The sequence below is a fragment of the Canis lupus genome, chromosome 23 (genome assembly GCF_048164855.1).
Source record: "Canis lupus baileyi chromosome 23, mCanLup2.hap1, whole genome shotgun sequence".
In the NCBI taxonomy this organism is placed as follows: Eukaryota; Metazoa; Chordata; class Mammalia; order Carnivora; family Canidae; genus Canis; species Canis lupus.
In genome coordinates, this window is record NC_132860.1 from 17,053,019 (window position 1) to 17,071,971 (window position 18,953).

Here is an 18,953-nt window from a genome sequence, read left to right on the forward strand (position 1 = left end):
TAAGGCTTTATATGACTTCTGGCAATCTTTGTCTGTGTCTGAGACTCTGAAGACTACAGTGAAATAAAAATATCTCTGATTCAGAGCAGCCTGGGTGGCTCAGCAGTTTAGCGTCGACTTCAGCCCAGGGCATGATCCTGGAGACCTGAGATGGAGTCCCACATCAGGCTCCCTGCATGGAGCCTGCTTCTCTCTCTGCCTGTGTCTCTGCTTCTCTCTCTTCTCTCTCTCTCTCTCTGTGTGTGTGTGTGTGTGTGTGTGTGTGTGTGTCTCATGAATAAATAAATAAATAAAATCTTAAAACAAATCTCTGATTTAAAGAAAGGTGTTACACATTTTTAAAAATCAATTACTTTTTCTGAATATAAAACATACGGATTGTCTGCATTTTGGATTATTTCCTTAAGATGGATTTCTAAAAGTGTAAATACTAGCCCTGGGGAAAGAAATTTTTATAACGCTCTTAAAGCAAACTATTTTCAAATAACCCATTGATATTTAATGGGTAACAATAATGCTCAGTTCATTGTGCCATTGACATTCTTGTCCTTTCCTTTAAAAATATTTTTAACTTTGATGGGCCAAGATTATATTTCATCTCACAGTTTTAATTTGTATTTTTTTACCTTTTCAATTATTTTCTGAATATTTATATTTCTAGTTTTATAAATTCTCCATTGTATCTTTTGCCTGCTTATAAGTTTGGCATTTTATTAATTTGTATGAATGCTTCAATATATAAAAAAATATCTTCTGGTTCTGTAATTTTGGCTGACTGGAAAACTTGAAACTCCTTGACCACAAGTACTAGACATTTCTGCTAGATAAAATAAAGCAAACATTAGTCTAAAAGAATAGCTGAATCTACAGGAAAAGAAATTGAAATACTCAGATACAAGAAAAGAAAGGAGAACTGAAACCTGCAGCTTTCTTGGGGATAAGAGTCAGCTTCAATCATCTGGGTGCTGGGCTTTTGCACTTGCATGCAATCTGAGCTGAGATCTCAAACACCATGACACAGAGTTGACTCTGAGACTCCCATAGAAAGTTAAGATTTTCCAAGGACTGCTTCTTTAGATAGAACTTGAACAAGAAGAAAACACTTGCCAAACAGAGACACAAATCAAGAAGTCTGTTTCATCCTATAGCAGGAGAAAAACTTCCTCCTTTCTTGTAGGAAAAGTATATGCCATGATAGAAATCATGGTACAATATGCAGAGAATCTGAAAAGAACATCATAGGAACATTCAGAAACAAACATAAAGCCACTCTGGAGAGGCACATCCTTCACCCAGGATACACAAAATTCTTCTGATGCCTCACTAAAGGTGATTTTACAATATGGAATTATAAAATACATAAGAAAAGAGTCCACCCTGAATAAGAATCATCAGATACACTAAACAACAGGATTATATCCTAAGGATTTCAGAAAATAGAACAATCTGATAATTTTTTAAAAGATATGTTTAAAAATCAATAGAAGCAAAAAAAAAATCAATAGAAGCATGAAACAATGAATCAAAAACATGAGAATAGGGTGCCTAAGTGGCTCAGTTGGCTAAGCATCTGCCTTCAGCTCAGGTCATGATCCCAGAATCCTGGGATCAAGTCCATCATCAAGCTCCGTGCTCCATGGGGAGCCTGCTTCTCCCTCTCTCTCTGCCTGCCACTCCCCCTGCTTGGGCTCTATCAAAATAAATAAATAAAATCTTTTTTAAAACAGAATAAAATGCAATTATCAAAAAAGAATAAAATAGAACTAGATATGTGGAAGAGAATCATGGAAATTAAAAACTCAGTAGTTTAGGTGTGGTAGGTACTATAGTGGTGGTAGTTACCATAGTGGAGATTCAAGATCTCCTTTTAGGCACACTTCTCCATCCCCTTTAAGTTAGGTGATGCCATGTGATTTGGCAAATAAAATGTGAGTAGAAGGACATGTATCACCTTTGAGCTGAGGCCTTTAAGAAACTAGTGTGCAATTTACCCTATGTTTCTTTCTCCTCACATGACAATCATCTCTACTCCAGAATAGTAGAAGCTCTGTTAATCTGAGCCCAGAGTGAGGAAATGGAGAGCAGAGCTTGATGCCAACTCAGAAGCAAATGGACATGTAACATAAGGAGGAAATAAATCTTTATTGGTATAAGCCACTAAGACTTTGGGTTTGTTCATTATAGTAGCATAATCTAGCTTATTGCTGAAGATAGATTTGAGAAAGTTGCTCAAAATGCAGTTCAGAGTGATAAATTGATTAAAAAATATGAAAGAAATGCTATAAGATATGGGATACAGAGCATAAAATGGAAAAGTTCCAAATACATTTTTTAGTGGATCCACAAGAGAAGAATGGGAAAGAGAAAATGTTCAAAGAGATTTACCAGATCCTGAGAATTTCCCAGAACTAAAGAAAGACATAAATCATTGGATTCAGAAAGCACAGTGAATTGCAAGCAGAAAATATAAAAACACATCAAAGATGAAGTGAAAATTTAAAAGTAACTGGAGAGATAAGACACAGGATTTACAAAAGACTGACAATTCTCAGTAGCAATAGTGATACCAAAAGACAATAAAGTTAAAGAAAAAATAACTGGTCAACCTAGAGAAAATACAACCAGCTAAACTGTGATGCAAGCTTGAAGGCTAGCTAGGTAAAGATATTTGAGACAACAACTGAGAAAGTTTACCACTCAGATCTTTGCCAAAAAAAAAACTAAAGGATTACATAGGGAAAAATAAAATTGATATCAAAAGAAAGGAATAGAATGCAAGAAGGAATGGTGATCAGACATTTGTAAATGTGGGTAGATCTAAACAAGCATTAACTGTATAAAACAACAATCATAATAATATGGGATTATAAAAACAAAGTGAAACAAAAATACTGAAAAGCAATATAATTTGAGATTCGAGGGAGTTATTTTAAGATTTAATTAGGAAAAGAAGAGAAATCTTGATTAATTTAGAATTTAAAGTCATGTAATATGTTACAAATTTAAGTGGGCACACTATAGATTAGAACTAAAATGTATAACTTCTAAACCAATGTGCGGGGAATGGGGTGACTGGGTGATGGGCACTGAGAGGAGCACTTGACAGGATGAGCACTGGGTGTTATACTATATGTTGGCAAACTGAACTCCAATAAAAAATATACAAAAAATTAATTAAAAAAATAAACCAATGTGTGGGCTAGGAAGGGTGGAAAAAATCAATGAAGTGAGGTAAATAGAAAACAGGGAGGAAATTAGCTATTTACTTTTTTTTAAAAAAGATTATACTTATTTATTCATGAGAGACAGAGAGAGAGAGAGGTGGGGGGCAGAGACACAGGCAGAGGGAGAAGCAGGCCCCATGCGGGGAGCCCGACGTGGGACTCAATCCCAGGACTCCAGGATCATGTCCTGGGCCAAAGGCAGGCGCTAAACCACTGAGCTACCCAGGGATCCCCAGCTATGTACTTTTTAAGAGACATTTAAAATACATGGCTATAAGGGATAAACAGATATAAAAGCTAGATGATATTGGTCAAACTGAAAGTGAAATTGAGCTTTCAAAAACCTTTCTCTGCACATATTGGTGTTTTCTGGTGACAGTATTAGCAAAATGTAGTGCAAAACATTTCATATAAATTATATCACTTAATATATGCACTAAGGAGACAAAAATCCTAAGATGCTGGTTTCCTTTGTTTTATAGATGACTTATTGAAACCACTCTGTCAACAAGTTTCCATTTTTTACTCACACCATACCTTACTCACACCTTGCTCATAATTTACCTGATTGTATATCTTAAATGAGTGAGAAATGACCCAATAAGCCTTGGTGTTGCTACAGGTAGTTTTTCACACTATCCAGGGCATTACCAGAGACTTGCAGTGGTGTCAAGTGGATATCAGAGGTCCAAGATGGGTTTTTTAGAGTGCCCAGAGGAGTTAGGATAAAAGTTCTGTCCAGAAAAGCTTTACTCTGCAGATAATTGTCTCAGGGAATAATGTCAAACTCAATGTTCCCAACACCTAGGCTCTTGGGCTATCCCTTGAGGGTCAGTTCTGACTAATCAATACAGTAGCTTAGTTTTGGGCTATCTGTTTTCTGCTGGAGCCTACTCTGAAAACTTACCTGAATTCTCTTCTCTGTTCCTTCTTGCTGCAGAAGACGGTGTCCCTCGAACAGCCCGGTCCATGTCCCTCACACTGGGAAAGGTATGCATGTTCAAGGAACGCCTAGGCTCCTGGGGGATTACAAAAGAAGTTTCCACAGTTACCCAGAAAGTCATTTATGCTTTGATCTGCAGTGCCAAAGAACCTCTGGACAGCCTCTAATTCAGCTTACCACACTTGCTAGTTAATCCTTCAACCTTCCCTTGCTCATGGTTTCCCTGATTGTATCATTCCCCAATTGAACATGGAATGAGACATAAACCTTGGTATTCCTATCCTTTTCCTATACTTTCCAGGGTATTACCCAGAGACTGGGGGTCATTTCTGTTCCATTTCTTCAGTATATAAGCTAGAATAGTAGTATGTTGAGAAATCACTCACCACCAACAGAAAACTTGAGTCAACTTTGGCCACTCTTCCCACACCAACCCCCAACACCATTACTACCCCAAAGCCAAAATCTCCAGTGACTGTAATTACAGCATTAGGAACTAGCAGGCATTTTCCAGGCCTTTTTGAACTGTGAGTGCTGTTCCCTCCATGTCAGTAGGTCTGGTCACTTCTCTTCCCACAGAACATGCCCCGCCGGAGGGTCAGCGTTGCAGTGGTTCCCAAGTTTAATGCCCTGAACATGACCAGCCAACCTCCCAGTTCATCACCCATCCCCTCCTTACCAGCCCTGGTGAGTATGATGATGCCTACCTCTCAGTCCTCTTCAACCTCTCCCTCAGGCTCACTGCTATGGGGGTAACCTAGGTAGGGGCAGGGTCAACAAGGAGAGGAAGTTCCCAGCACAGATTTTGGAGTATGGACTCAAAAGTTCAATATAGACCAGGTCCCATGTCTTCCACTGCCCTGAGAAGACTCAGTATCTTAGAGCAAGGTTCTGGCAGCTCAAAGAGTGTTCTTTGCAAATGATATCTCTTTCTGTGCTTAAACCACAATCCTTCAAGGTAGCTATAGTGGTTTTTTTTCCACTCTGCAAAGGATTTAAATACCTGATGGTTGCATTGTGTAATGAGTAGTAGGGCTGAGCTTTTAACCCTAGGCTTTCTGATTCCAGGGCCTGAGTTCTTAAACCCAGTGTTATCCTGCATCAATTAATTTTAGCACTGAGAAATGAAGCTACTAGAATGCCCATTAATAAGAGATTAGTTAAATATAGACAGCCCTAAAAAGGGCTTTCTATGCAGTCACTAAAAATAACATGAAAAATGTCCATAATTTATTACTAATAAAAAGGAATTAAAAACAGTACATATGGTAGAATTCTGTTTTATAGAGCTTTTTAAAAGAATATTTTCCTATGTGTAGACATAGCAAATTCTGGACGAATACATGTAAAACTATTAATAATGGTTATATCTGGGCAATGGTAAAACCACAGGTAATTCTTATTTTCTTCTTGATGCCTTTTTATATTTCTATGATAAGAATCTATTGGTTAATAATCAGGAAAAATTCACTTCAATTATTTTATTTCTTTTTTTTTTTAAGACTTTATTTATTCATGAAAGACACAGAGAGAGAGAGAGGCAGAGACACAGGCAGAGGGAGAAGCAGGCTCCATGCAGGGAGCCCGATGTGGGACTCGATCCCGGGACTCCAGGATCACACCCCGGGCCAAAGGCAGGCGCTAAACCGCTGAGCCACCCAGGGATCCCCATCACTTCAATTATTTTAAACATACACAGTTCCTATATAACAAAATATTTTCTGGGGTGCTTGGGTAGCTCATTGGTTGAGCGTCTGTCTTTGGCTCAGATCGTGATCCTGGGGTCCTGGGATGGAGTCCCGCATGGGGCTCCCTGCAGGGAGCCTGCTTCTCCCTCTGCCTCGGTCTCTGCCTCTCTCTCTGTGTCTCTCATGAATAAATAAATAATATCTTTAAAAATATTTTTTTTCTACATCCCAGGCTTTTATGGATCTGGTTAATACGATCTAAAACTCTTCTAGTATTGTCTTAAGTTGCTTCTCTATTGTGTGTCCAAGGCCAGCAGCACTACCCTATAAGGAAACAACCTGATTTTGTAAGCAATAGGTAAAGTAGATTCAAGCCCTATTGTGCCAACAGGTAGCAATAGCTTCTTGCACCTCTTTTTCAATCATCTATGAAATTAACCTAAATTCCCAAATCATTCACTAAAACAAAGCAACATAAAAAACAATTTTTTAAAGGACCCTAGGAAGGGCTAGTCAGTGTATTTAATAGACCTATTTCTAATACTATACTAAATGTAAGAATACTGTTTCCAAATTGTAGTTGGCCCTTGAACAATGCAGGAGTTGGGGGCATCCACCCCTACACAGTTGAAAATCTGCATATAACCCCCCCAAAACCTGGCATCAGAAGGCTTACCAATAATATAAATAGTCAATTAACATATTTTGCATGTTATATGTATTATATGCTGTATTCTTATAATAAAGTAAGTTAGATAAAAGATAATATTCTTGGGGCACCCAGGTGGCTCAGTGGTTGAGCATCTCTTTGGCTCAAGTCGTGATCCCAGGGTCCTAGAATCAAGTCCGGCATCCGGCTCCCTACAGGGAGCCTGCTTCTCCCTCTGCCTATGTCTCTGCCTCTCTCTGTGTGTCCCTCATGAATAAGTAAAATATTTTTAAAAAGAAAAGAAAATATTCTTAAGAAAGTCATAAGGAAGAGAAAATACATTTATAGTATTGTTCTGTATTTAAAATCCATATATAAGTAGGCCTGCATAGTTCAAACCCATGTTGTTCAAGGGACAACAGTATATTCCTTTAGACTAAACGTTGGCAACCAGGGATATCCATTAAAATCATACAAAGTACTTCTAAAACATTGTCCAGTCCTTACCTCAAGATTCTGAATTGGATTAGTACTTTAAATCTCCCCTGATGATTCTTTTTTAAAAAGATATTTATTCAAATTCAATTTGCCAGATATAGTATAACACCCAGCGCTCATCCCATCAAGTGCCCTTCTTACCCCCCTCCCGCCCCCCCCCCCCCCCGTTATTCTAAGGTGCAGCAGAATTGAGAACCATTTCTTAAGCCAAAGAAACAATGTTGCAACAAAACAATGAGGTAGTCCAGGGGAATTTATTATGAAGACATTTCTCATGGCTTGCAGTTTTAGAAATGACAAGCATCTCCTGAAGATTATGCTTGAAGCTACATCTCCAGGGCAGTGATGGGCCTATGTTTGCTAGGAGGCCTGCTGGTATTTTGTCCAAGTTAGTTAATAGGGGACTGAGAAAAACTGATGGCTCTGCTCCAGAATGGGGCCTCAAAATGTAAATTCTTAAAAATGAAAATTTAAAAAAATGTAAATTCTTCACCCAGGGAAACTTCAGAGAAGAAAAAGGTGCAAGGTGCATGGGCCTCAGAGGGCACTAAGGAATGGAGAACAGGGAAGGCTCAATGCCTGGGTTCAGATGCAGACTAGAAAGCATGGTGAGAGGTGGGGGAGGAAGAACTGAAACAATAGTAGCCCCTTCCCCGCATCATCAGAGATGTAGCAGCTTCCTTCCTAGCTAATCTTCAATTGTCTATTCCCTGTTTTTCATTCAGTCAGAATCACCCAATGGAAAAGGCAACCTACCTGTCACCTCAGCACTGCCTGCACTTTTGGAAAAGTAAGTTTGTTGATTTTCCTCTTAAATTTGGTGATCTCTGAGGAAGTTTTGCTAACTCACCTTTCCTTCTATCCTCACACCCAAAATGTAATGGAAAGAAAATTAAGTTCTAAGGGAAATAAGTGGGACTCTGAGACCCACAAAGATTTCAGAGCCAGTTTGCAATCTGGACCAGGAAGATTCTGTGGCTGACTCTAAGTGTACCTCAATCTCAGAAGAGCCCAAAGCAAACAGATACCTTTTTTGTTGGTTAGGATTCTTTGGGCTACAGATACAAGAAAGCCCCAACTCAAAGGGGCTTAAATAGTAAGTTCAGATGTAGGGATTTTGCAAGTGTAGTACAGCTGGGCCCCAGCTCAGCCTCTATAATTTCCTTTCCTTGCTTCTGCCTACTTTGTATGTTGACTTCATCAGATGGCTTGTAGCAAATGGCTACTATTTTCAAGTATTCTATCCAGACATGAAGTATTTAGAAGAACAGGACTTTTTCTTCCCATGTTTCTTTTTTATGAACCCAGAAACTTTTTTTTTTCACTCTTCTTATCTTGTTAGTAAACTTGGAACATAGTTCCTTTCTAAACCAAACATGGGCTTTGGGAATAGGATTGTCATCCTGGGCCTAAACTATGCCCTGGGGATGGGGACAGAGGGTCAGCTTCTCATGAAGTAAAATGGCTTGGTGAAGAAGAGTAAATTCCTGAACAAAATCACATTGCTGTGAGAAAATAGGTAGAAGTTTGAGTACTGTATTGGCAACAAACAGTGTCTGCCATGCCTAATTTTTCTAGGCATCTATACAATTTGCAGGTCTTTTATCCTCAGCCAGAGAAAGGCAGGCTATTTCTATACTCAGAAGAGTTTATAACTTGCTTTTTAAATTCTTTCATTTGCTTGCTGGAAAACATCTGGATCACAGCTGTCACCTCTCAGAACTTTCCCCTTGTGTCTTTTCTCACTTAGTAGAACATACACCTTTATATTCCTTCTTCTTTGCCTTAAGACAGCTTTAGTCCTTCATTTTTCATTGCTGTTGGAATAGTTTTGCTTAACCTGGCAAGGAAAGCCTATGTTGGGTCCCTTTTCAGGGACAAGCTCCCAAGCTCCCTACCTCCAGACTCAGCCTGTTTTACTCACCTCTCAGTATATGCAACCACCAACCTATCACTCAATGTCTCACCCACCTTAGTCTTGAAGTTTGTCCAGAAACTCCTTACTTTGACACTTCACCCTGTGTAAACTTACAGGTCCTTCACGTTGCATAGGGCATTTTTGTTTCTATCTTTGTTTCTTTTTTTCTTGATTATTACAAAGAAACTGTAAAGGGGTGACAAACTAACAACCATGTGGAAGTAACCAAGGTTACAGAGATATGTCAAGTCCCTCAAGTCATAATGTCTACTCCATGTTCTCTGAATCTCTTCAGAAATGGTTTCTTGATGCCCTGAGTGAGAAGTGCACTAAAATTTTCTTCCAATTCTGCCTTGGGGTACACAAATCCCTTCTCCAAAAGGCCCCAAACAAGGTCCCATTCCCTATTCTTGGTCTACAGAACCAATCAAGGAAAAAGATCTATGTCTTCACTTTTCGAAAGAGACTCCAATCATGATGAAACAGGGCCACGACTCTGTAGAAGTATTGCTCACACCAGCTGAGATCTTCGATCTGAGGCAGTGGGGATCATCAAGAGCCAGAGCCATCCTTGATAGGAGAAAGTGAGATACAAAATTAAGGACAGCAAACATTGGCCCCAAATCAGAAGTGACAATGAATGAGGATCAATAGTGGCCCCACCTTTCTAAGAGTTTAGAACCAGGAAACATTAAGGACAGAGTGAGAATTGAGACAAGTCAAGCAATAAGCTCAAGGAAAGTATCTGAAGCTCACTCTTCTCTACCCAGAGACACCACCATGATATATATAAGTCATCCATGCTGTAGCTGATTTGCCTGTCGGGAGTACACCCAGCCTATAAGATGGCTGCAAAAAGGGGAGACCATATTAAAAAAAGGAGGGATTCTAACATGAACTATAGCTTCTCCCTTTGGATTCATGAAAGGTGCTAAGTGATTTCCATCTGAATTCATGAAACTGGAAACATTAATAGATTGCCAAGAGGCTAACAATGAGACAATTTGTGAATGAAAATAAATTCATATCTTCTGTTCCAACACAAGTACAGTCAATTCCAGCTACCTTCTCCATATTGTTAAAGAGGAAAAAAATGCATTTTAAGTTCATTGCTTTTTAGATTATTATATTTAGTTTGATTTAAAGTGGTTTCAGATTTCCCTAAGTATACAGTGACTAGGCAGGAAGGGAACTGGCTTAAGCATGTGAAAGATGATAAGAAAATCAAATTACCTGTGGCTAGTTCTCAAAGAAATACCTGATAGCTAATTGTACTACCCAGTGTGACTTGAGAGAATTCTGACTGTTGCTATTGTAGGTCACTTCATAGTAAATTGTTCTCCCTCAAGGAAGGTCTAGGGATCTGTAGAATTACCAGAAAATTCACAGAGTAATATTTAAAGTGAATCTTAAAGATTAAAACAGAATGAAGCTTATGATGAGTTCTATAAGTAGACTATTTGTTCATAGACTTATTCTTTCATTCCTCTAACAATTAGGCACCAAGATCTAGGTATCTAGAATGCACTCAGGAGTTCACAGTCTAATGGAAAAGGCAGATGGGAAACAGCCCATTATAATACAATGTGATGGGTGATATCATAAGAAGTATAGGTTGCTAAGGCAACAAAACATAAGAAAATGAGCAGAGCATCTTAACCCAGATTTGGTATAGGTGGGGGAAGGGGAGCCTCAGAAAAAAATGTTTCCTCTAGGAATTTACTTTTAAAGTGAAAGCTAGAAGTTATATCATTTAACCAGGTGAACTGGAGATTAACAGCATTCTAGGGATGCCTGGGTGGCTCAGTGGTTGAACATCTGCCTTTGGCTCAAGTCATGATCCGGACTGAGTCCCACATCAGGCTCCCCACAGGGAGCCTGCTTCTCCTGCTGCCTATGTCTCTGCATATTTCTGTGTCTCTCATGGATAAATAAATAATAAACAAAATCTTAAAAAAAAAAAACAGCATTCTAGGCTCCAAAACAAGAAAGTATGGAGTAGTCAAGGAATAATACAATGATTGTGATAATTACTGCTTACTTTATTAATAAAATTACTGGTGATAATTACTAGCATGCTTACTTTATGCCAAGTCCTGTTCTAATTGTTTTACCTTAATGATTTCATTTAATCCTTGCAATATAGGTATTAATATCAATATTAACTATTAATATTAACAATAACTATTAAGATCCTTATTTTATAGATGTGGAAACTGAAACTCAGTGAAATTACTTGCCTGAGGTTACATAGTAGTAGATAACAGAACTTATGATCTTAATGTCTTAATAGACACACCAACTAGAAGAATGGAAAGAAGTTCAATATGACTGAAGACAAGAGGATGCATTTAAGGACTATTTTTATAAGAAGTCTTGTGAGCTATTATAAATGACCTGGTGACTGGCTGGAAGTAGAGTATGGGGTGGGAGCAGAGGGTATACACAGAGCAGTTCACTGAGGGATTAGCAAAATCATGGGTGAGAATGATGCACAGCATTAGTTTCTTAAAAGGGGACACTATAATGATACATCACAGAGCAATTTTTACTATAATCTTTAAAATAACCATTTTTCTACATTTTTTAAACAGCCAGGGAAAATCGCTTAAAAGTTTGTATGATGTCAAATATGGATAGCTAATAATTCCCCTTTGCTGATAGTATTCCAGAATGAATTAGCCTTCCATCAACTGGTAGTGTACCCTAGGAATCTGGGACTGAGTAACAGGAGTAAGGAAGGTCTTCTAACTCAGTTCCCCTGGGCTGGCTTATCTGTGAGGTCATGGCAATGGGAGTAGCTTAGAGACATCACTGAACCCAAAAAGGTAAGATCTGTCCACTGGAAAGAATTGCAGAAACTTATGAATACTGTTTACCATATGGAAAAAAATAGATTCTAACATACCTCCCAGTTAAACAATACACTTTGACTGAAGGACTCCTCACATTACTGAGAACTAAGCACAATGACAAACAATTTTGACCCAGTGGACATAGAAAACAATGAACCTCATTTTAATGAATCATCCCAGAAAGAAAGCACGCACAATTTCAGGCTGGTAATAGATGCCAAGATCCATCTGTGTTTGGCTCAGAAATCTCTAGGGTGGGCACAGGCTGTGCTCAGCTCCATGTTTACAGCCATGAATAGAGATTCCTTCAGCTCAACCCAAACACTGGGTTCTCAGGAAATAGCCATTTACAGAAAGGACCTGCCCACTTTACAAGATTAATAGGCAGACTGGATAAGCCACAGTGAAGTCAGTGTAACTCAACAAACACTTAAAGGCACTAACTGTATGCTAAGCACCATTATAACTCAAGCACCGTCTCTCTCTCTGTGTGATCACAGTCATATGGAGGGATGGATATGTATATAAAACATTAAAATGCCCTCTCTCTGAGTTATGCTGTAACAGAGGTACAATGAGGACATGAAGGGAAAGAGAGATCAGCTTTAACCAGAAGATGTGGGAACACACTGGCATAGGTTCCACAGAGGAGGAGGTATTTGAGCTGAGTCTTAAAGGTACACAGTAAGAAACTTCCAGGTAATTAGAGAAGGTATATAAGGAACTATTAGCTCCATCTAGGGATCAGGAGATAACAGCAAACATTTTATATATTATTTGTTTCCCCTACTTCCCCACCTTACCTCCAATATTAAACCAAAGGCTGTCCCAGCCCATCTCATATTCTAAACAAGCATCCTTTAAAAGAAAGGCAGCATCATAAGCCATGGCCCAGCCTAATGGCAAGAATGGCTTCATTCAGCAGGTACTCTGGAATGCACACACCACACAGAGCCCCAGGAATACACTTCTATTGAAAGGGAGGACTCAAGGAGGTATGAAAAATGCATATTGACATGAATTTAAAAGACCAAAGTGAGAGTCCCAGCCAGGCCCACTATGTACCAATAATGTGAACTTAGGCAAGTCACCCATTCAACCTGAGCTTGGGTTTCTCATCTGACAGATGCCAACCTGCATGAGTGGCAAATAGTACAGTCAAGAGCATGGGCAAGTGTCAGACTGCACAGGGTCAAATCCAAGCTCTACCACACACAGGTTGTATAATCTTGGGCTGGTTACTTAACCTCTCTGAACCTTGGTTTCCTCACCTGTTAACCTGAGAATAATATAGTATTACCTATCTAATGGGTCATTCATGAGTCTTAAGTGAAATCTTACCACAGATCCTAAAATATAAGATAAATGTTAGCTCTTCTTATCATTGGGGATTAAGTGAGGCAATGTGTGCAAAAGCATATTAAGAAATACAGCCCCAGGGCAGCCCCGGTGGCACAGCGGTTTAGCGCCTGCAGCCCGGGGTGTGATCCTGGAGACCCGGGAGTCCCATGTTGGGCTCCCTGCATGGAGCCTGCTTCTCCCTCTGCCTGTGTCTCTGCCTCTCTCTCTCTGTCTGTCTCCCATGAATAAATAAATAAAATCTTTAAAAAAAAAACAAAAAAAGAAAAAGAAATACAGCCCCATAGGTGAGTGAGTTGGACAGGGTGATCGACTCAATCTGGGACAGTTGGACCCTGGACAGAAGATCCATATGTTAAAGGGTTGCTGAAATGGACTTCCTCGCGCTATCAGGGAAAAAGTTTAGTGACCTGAGAATAATGAAAGTTTGGGTTCCTCTGATTCTGAAATGTCAGAGTAATATAAATCAAGTTCTCCCTTAAAGATATAAATATTTACCCAGTAATTTATCAGCTTAGATTTTTTTATGGATTAGGTTTGGAACAATCTCAGATTGCTCCCAAAATTTACCTATAAACTTATTATGTAACTAATAGTGATGATGATGATGATAAACATCATTGTTGAGTACCATATTCCAAAAAGTTTACTTATATTTCTTCATTAATCTCTACACTACCATCATCAGATACATACTATTATCCTCATTTTACAGTTGAGGGATCTAAAGTTTAGGAAGGGTTAAGAATTTGCAGACAATGGAGCTAGAATTTGAACCCATCTTTGCATCGGGCAGGTTCTTTCCCTCTATACTCCACAGTCCTCCTTTCATACATATTTGTCACTAATCTCTTAGATTGTCAGCTACAGATAAAAGAAATTAAAAGCCTGATACCAATATTTCATTTCTAATATGTAAATATATTTCATAAAAGAATTGCTTTCCTGCCCTTGGCTGTAGCTATGTTTTTCTGCTCTGTTCCAATCATTTGGACAAATAGGAAACTGCACATTAGGCAAAGGTCACATGGAAGGGAGTGGATAATATAATTTGCAAAAGGAGAAATGTTATGAATAGCTGATATTTTTAGAGTGTTATCTTTCTTGTTCACAATGGGTTTTGGATTCCAGTCTGATGAAATGTAAATTTTACAAGGTCTGAGGAAAACTAAGGGAAGGGAAGCCAATGCCAAGAGTGAGAAAATATAAGGCTCACTCATAAAGCCTATCTGAGAGGTTGGGGAGGGTAGCAGCTGCAGTCTTTCAAAAGTTCTGGCTGAAAAGCTCTGCTCATGTTTTGCCTTGTTTGAGGGCTCCTCCATGACATAACTCCCAGTGGGATTTTCAGATACCTAGGTGGGCTGCAGGATTTATAGGGAAGACATGGCCATCAGGATACTTACTTTAAACTCATGCTTCCATACTTCAAATGAATTGCCAGCATTGCCCGGCCATCCTACTATGATTTTCCCCTTTCCCACATGACTCATTCACATTTTCTCTCTTCTCAAACCTTCCTATGTCTCTCAACCTCTCACTCTCAGCATATGACCTTGTCTTCCATTTTATAGAGAAAATTTAAGCTATTAGATAAGAGTCCTTTCATCTTCCCTCACCAGATCCCTACCCACCATCTTCATCTCCTTCCTCCCTTTGTTTTAACTGAGGAGAAGTTTCTCCATCTTCCTAAGGTCTGTCCCTACCTCCCTTTACAAAGAATTTGTTCCTTTGGTCATTCCCTTTCTCTCATCCCCTCTACTGGATTATTTCTATCCACATTTAAATATGCTTTCATCCCTTGACCCACTTCTTCAGCTATGTATCCCACAACACACTCTTCTACTCCCCTTTCCAGTCAGATTACTGCATCTAAATCTTCCTCTTTCTCATTTCTCATTCTTTACTAAGCCCATTCCAAACTGTCTTTGGCTCCCACCATTTCCTCAAAGCTCCTCGTGGCCTCCATATTACCAAATCTAATAATCTGTAGATTTCTGTACTCATCTGACTTGGAGTCTCAGAAGTGAACATGTGACACAATTAACTCTTCCTCCTTGACATGCTCTCCTCTCTTGGCTCCCAGGACTCCATACTCTCCTGGTTTTCCTCCTACCTCTCTAATTGCTACTCCTTTGTAGGTTTCTTCTCCACCTGAGCTAATGGCAGAGGTGCCAGGGTTTAGTCCTGGGTCCTCTTCTCATATCTCCTCATACTGTCTCCCTAGACTATCTTATCCATTCTCCTGGCTTTCAATACCATCTGTATTCTGATGATGTCAAATGTTATCTCTAGCCTCTAGAACTCTTCTCCAACTAACTTTGGTATATCTAACTACCTACTTGACATCTCCACTTGGATATTTCACTGGCATTGAAAATTTATCTTGTCCAAAAGTTAACTCTTGCTTCATTGACTCTTTTCAGTTCCTCAAATCTCTCTCCATCTTTTGTGTCTCAGGGTCTTCACACATCTGCCTCCTCCCCCAGGATGATCTTCCCTCTGCTATAGATATGGCTGAGTTTTCATCTTTCAGGTCTTTGTTCTAGTTACACCTCCTCAGAGAGGTCTTTTCTGACCATTTAATCAAACCAGATTCTCCCCTTGTTACTTTCTGCACTTCAGAGAGTTTGTCTCTTTCATAAAAGTTATCACAATTTGTAATTAACTACATATTTTTTCTTTCCTTTTTTGGGCATTCTCTCCTGCTAAGCTCCGTGTTGGCAAAGACCATTCCTTTTATCATTTAATGTATCCCCAGAACATTACAAGGTGCCTGTGACTTAGTCACTACTCAGTAGATATTTAAGTGAATGAAGCAAAAGATGGACTACAGTAATAGAATGACTCTGAACACTGTGGCCCACCTCCATCTTCCTCATCTTAGTGCTATGGAGCTCCCAACAGCTGTCTGTCCACTCATAGCATCTCCTGGAATAAGAATAAAGGTTGATTTGGACACATGAAGAAAAAGGGAGCCAGCACCTTATTTGCTGTTTGGAGGTCTAGAGAGGATTCTTGGACGAGGACCTTTATAAAATCTTGCCTCAGGGTAGCAGGATTGAAATGCACTCAATCTTGAATGAGTTTCCTCACTTCTAAAAAGGAATTAGGACAAAGAAACGGTTTGATTTTCAGACACCCAATCTGTCCCTGAAAGGACACCCTGTACTTCCCTCTTCTCACTAGTGGAAAGACAAATGGGGACCCAGATTGTGAAGCCTCTGCTCCTATGCCGACTTTGAGCTGCCTGGAGGAGATTAGCCAGGAGACCAAGGCCAGGATGGAGGAGGAAGCATACAACAAGGGGTGAGTCAGACTTCATCCACCCTGAGGTCACCTGGTAGGTCTCAGAAGATACCTTCCCACGGGTCTTTCCTGTTTCTTAGAGGATTTAAGGAAGCAACAAGTGGCCCTAGGACCTCCTTGCCTCAGTAAGGAACTACATAGGAAAGAACAGGACTGTTCCACAGGAAGGACAGGAGGAAGCAGAGTGAGAGGGTGTGGTTAAGCAATAAATAAACTGCTCTCTTTTAGGCAGAAAGCCATCAGAATGCCACTGCCTAGAACAGTCTAGAAATAAGGCCACAGGGTGGGTTCCTCTTGGTGGTGCCTGAGGCTTCCTGACACATGCTCAGAGGAGTCATGTTGCTACCAACAATATCTAGGAGCAGCTGTAACCCTGCTTCCTAGAACTGACTCTGCCATCCCTTCTTCCTATAAACTGGAATCCCCTCAACTTCCAACTGTCCCCTTTTCTGATTGAGCTTCAATAACACCTTTGGCCCATTGTCAGCCACTGAGGGGACAGAATAGTGAGTAGGGCCCCAGTCCAGCCAGGTGAAGTATCTCTGACAGGCATAGGAACCTATGGGCTTCTGTTTGGCAGCTCTCTCTCTCTATATATATACTGCAGCGGGGTTGCCCTAGCCAAGCTGTGCTTGCCTTAAATATTCAGCTATATGACAAGCAAAAAGAGTACTGATCCTAGGAGAAGGACATCAGAAGATAGGTCTTGAGAAGCCTATCTTTTCACCCACAACTATCCTCTGTACTAAGCATGCATGGGAGTAAACACTTCTATTGGGTTTGTAAACGTTTACTGAGTAGATTCCTGGGCCTAGTAAGTGCCTGCTATTTCCATAAGACTTCCCAACAAGCCAGTGTGATAGGTGTCACCTTTCCTAGGTCAAGCTATATACCTGGAACTTCCTCAAAACACTCCCACACCCCATGAAATGGGGGGTACCCTTTCCATCTTACAGGTGAGAAGCTGAAGCACCCAGGTTACACAGAAAGCAAATGTACTGTTCTCCCCACTGAACATTTTGTAGGATAAGAACCCAGTCAGGAGACTTTGCACCCGCATTTTTTCCCTGTCAGTTTTGCCACACATTCACATATAAACAGGAAGGATGACTGAGGAGTGAGGGGAAATTGTACTGACATGAGCCACCTTGGGATTCAGTAGAGCTTCCCAGCTTTTTCCTGTTGTGTAGAACCACAGGAAGTGCATAATTATTGGAAGGGTTCAAGTCCCCACTCTAGGAACTCAGGAAAGGATTCTCTGTGCCTGGCCTTTCCAGACTCAGTTGTTCCTTTTTGCCCTGCAGATACCAGGAAGGTCTAAGGAAGACCCAAGAGCTTCAAGACCTGAAGGAGGAGGAAGAAGAACAGAAGAGTGAGAGTCCTGAGGAAGCTGAAGAGGCAGAAGAAACTGAGGAAGAGGAAAAGGACCAAAGAAGCAGGTTGGAGCTCTTGCCATTGCTGAAATGGGTCACTTAATTTATTAAATTGCACAACAATCCCTAGAGGTGCCTACTCCAGGACAGCAGTGGGTCTGGGGCCCGAGTGAGCAGAGAACAGAAACCAAGGGCACTCATGTTGAGGGAGGAGACCGAGGAAAGAGGCAAAATAGTTAACAAGGGGATGTTTGCAAGAGCTGGGAGATCAGAGGTGGTCAAGAGTGAGGCCAACAGCAATCAAGAGCTCTTAGGAACTGAGAAACTACAAGGGACTCTGGCTGGAGTTTCCCCCTAGCCCAGCCACAGTTAGGTCATTTCCCAGCTATCCCCATGATCCAAGAGCCAAGGTCAAGGGACCTGACAAGGGCAGAGAGAACACATGTGGGTAGGGGACAAACTCAGCTTGTTAGCAAAGGTGAGTCTCCAACAGGTTCCATGCTGATCAGATAAGCTTGGATTTTCACTTAGATGAGAAATACTTGGGCTTTTCTTTTTTAATATACTTTATATTTCAAGTGATTTTTCCCTAAATAGGGGAAAATATATAACATGTAGATAAAGATAGTATAGATCCTGCATCTTGTTCTACCTGGGCCCTCATCAGTGTCTTGGATTTTAACCATAGCCCTATGGTTATACATTCTGGTCATACATTCTGCCCTATTGTCTCTATTAGTCCTCAGTTTTGATTTTTAAAAATGTGGTTACAGAAAACTTGAAACACTTCACCAAAGTCTTTGATTTTAGACACAAGCCCCCCCCAGACTATCTTGGAGTCCAGGGTGGCTCCAGCCAAAATGATTATCTAATCAGCTGCTAAACTTGAAACAGGGTATGTGTCTGTGCCTCGTTGCTGGCAGACTCAAAATCACATGCATCAGTGAATAAGGTAATAAAATGAAGGTTAGAAGTGAGATGGATAGGTTTCAAAGCACATAGGAAGGGCCTATAGAGCCCAGTTGGAGGAAGATTCAGCCAGAGTGAGAAGTCTCAGCCTGCATGGGTCAACTCTAGTGTTCAAGGGAAGAGCAGTCTAGGAGAGCTGGAGAAAATGCTTCTGTTCAAAGCAAACCTATG

General features: G+C 40.2%; 1 protein-coding gene across 9 annotated transcripts in view; it reads left to right on the forward strand.

The window, feature by feature from the left end:
* IRAG1 (inositol 1,4,5-triphosphate receptor associated 1) overlaps window positions 1-18,953 on the forward strand; it is a 125,406-nt gene that overhangs the window by 98,892 nt on the left and 7,561 nt on the right. For all 9 annotated transcript variants that reach the window (XM_072794076.1, XM_072794077.1, XM_072794078.1 and 6 more), the window contains 5 exons: window positions 4,165-4,214; window positions 4,747-4,854; window positions 7,728-7,792; window positions 16,321-16,440; window positions 17,745-17,879. In XM_072794076.1, coding sequence (XP_072650177.1) covers window positions 4,165-4,214; window positions 4,747-4,854; window positions 7,728-7,792; window positions 16,321-16,440; window positions 17,745-17,879 — 478 coding nt within the window. The remainder of the gene's footprint in view (window positions 1-4,164; window positions 4,215-4,746; window positions 4,855-7,727; window positions 7,793-16,320; window positions 16,441-17,744; window positions 17,880-18,953) is intronic.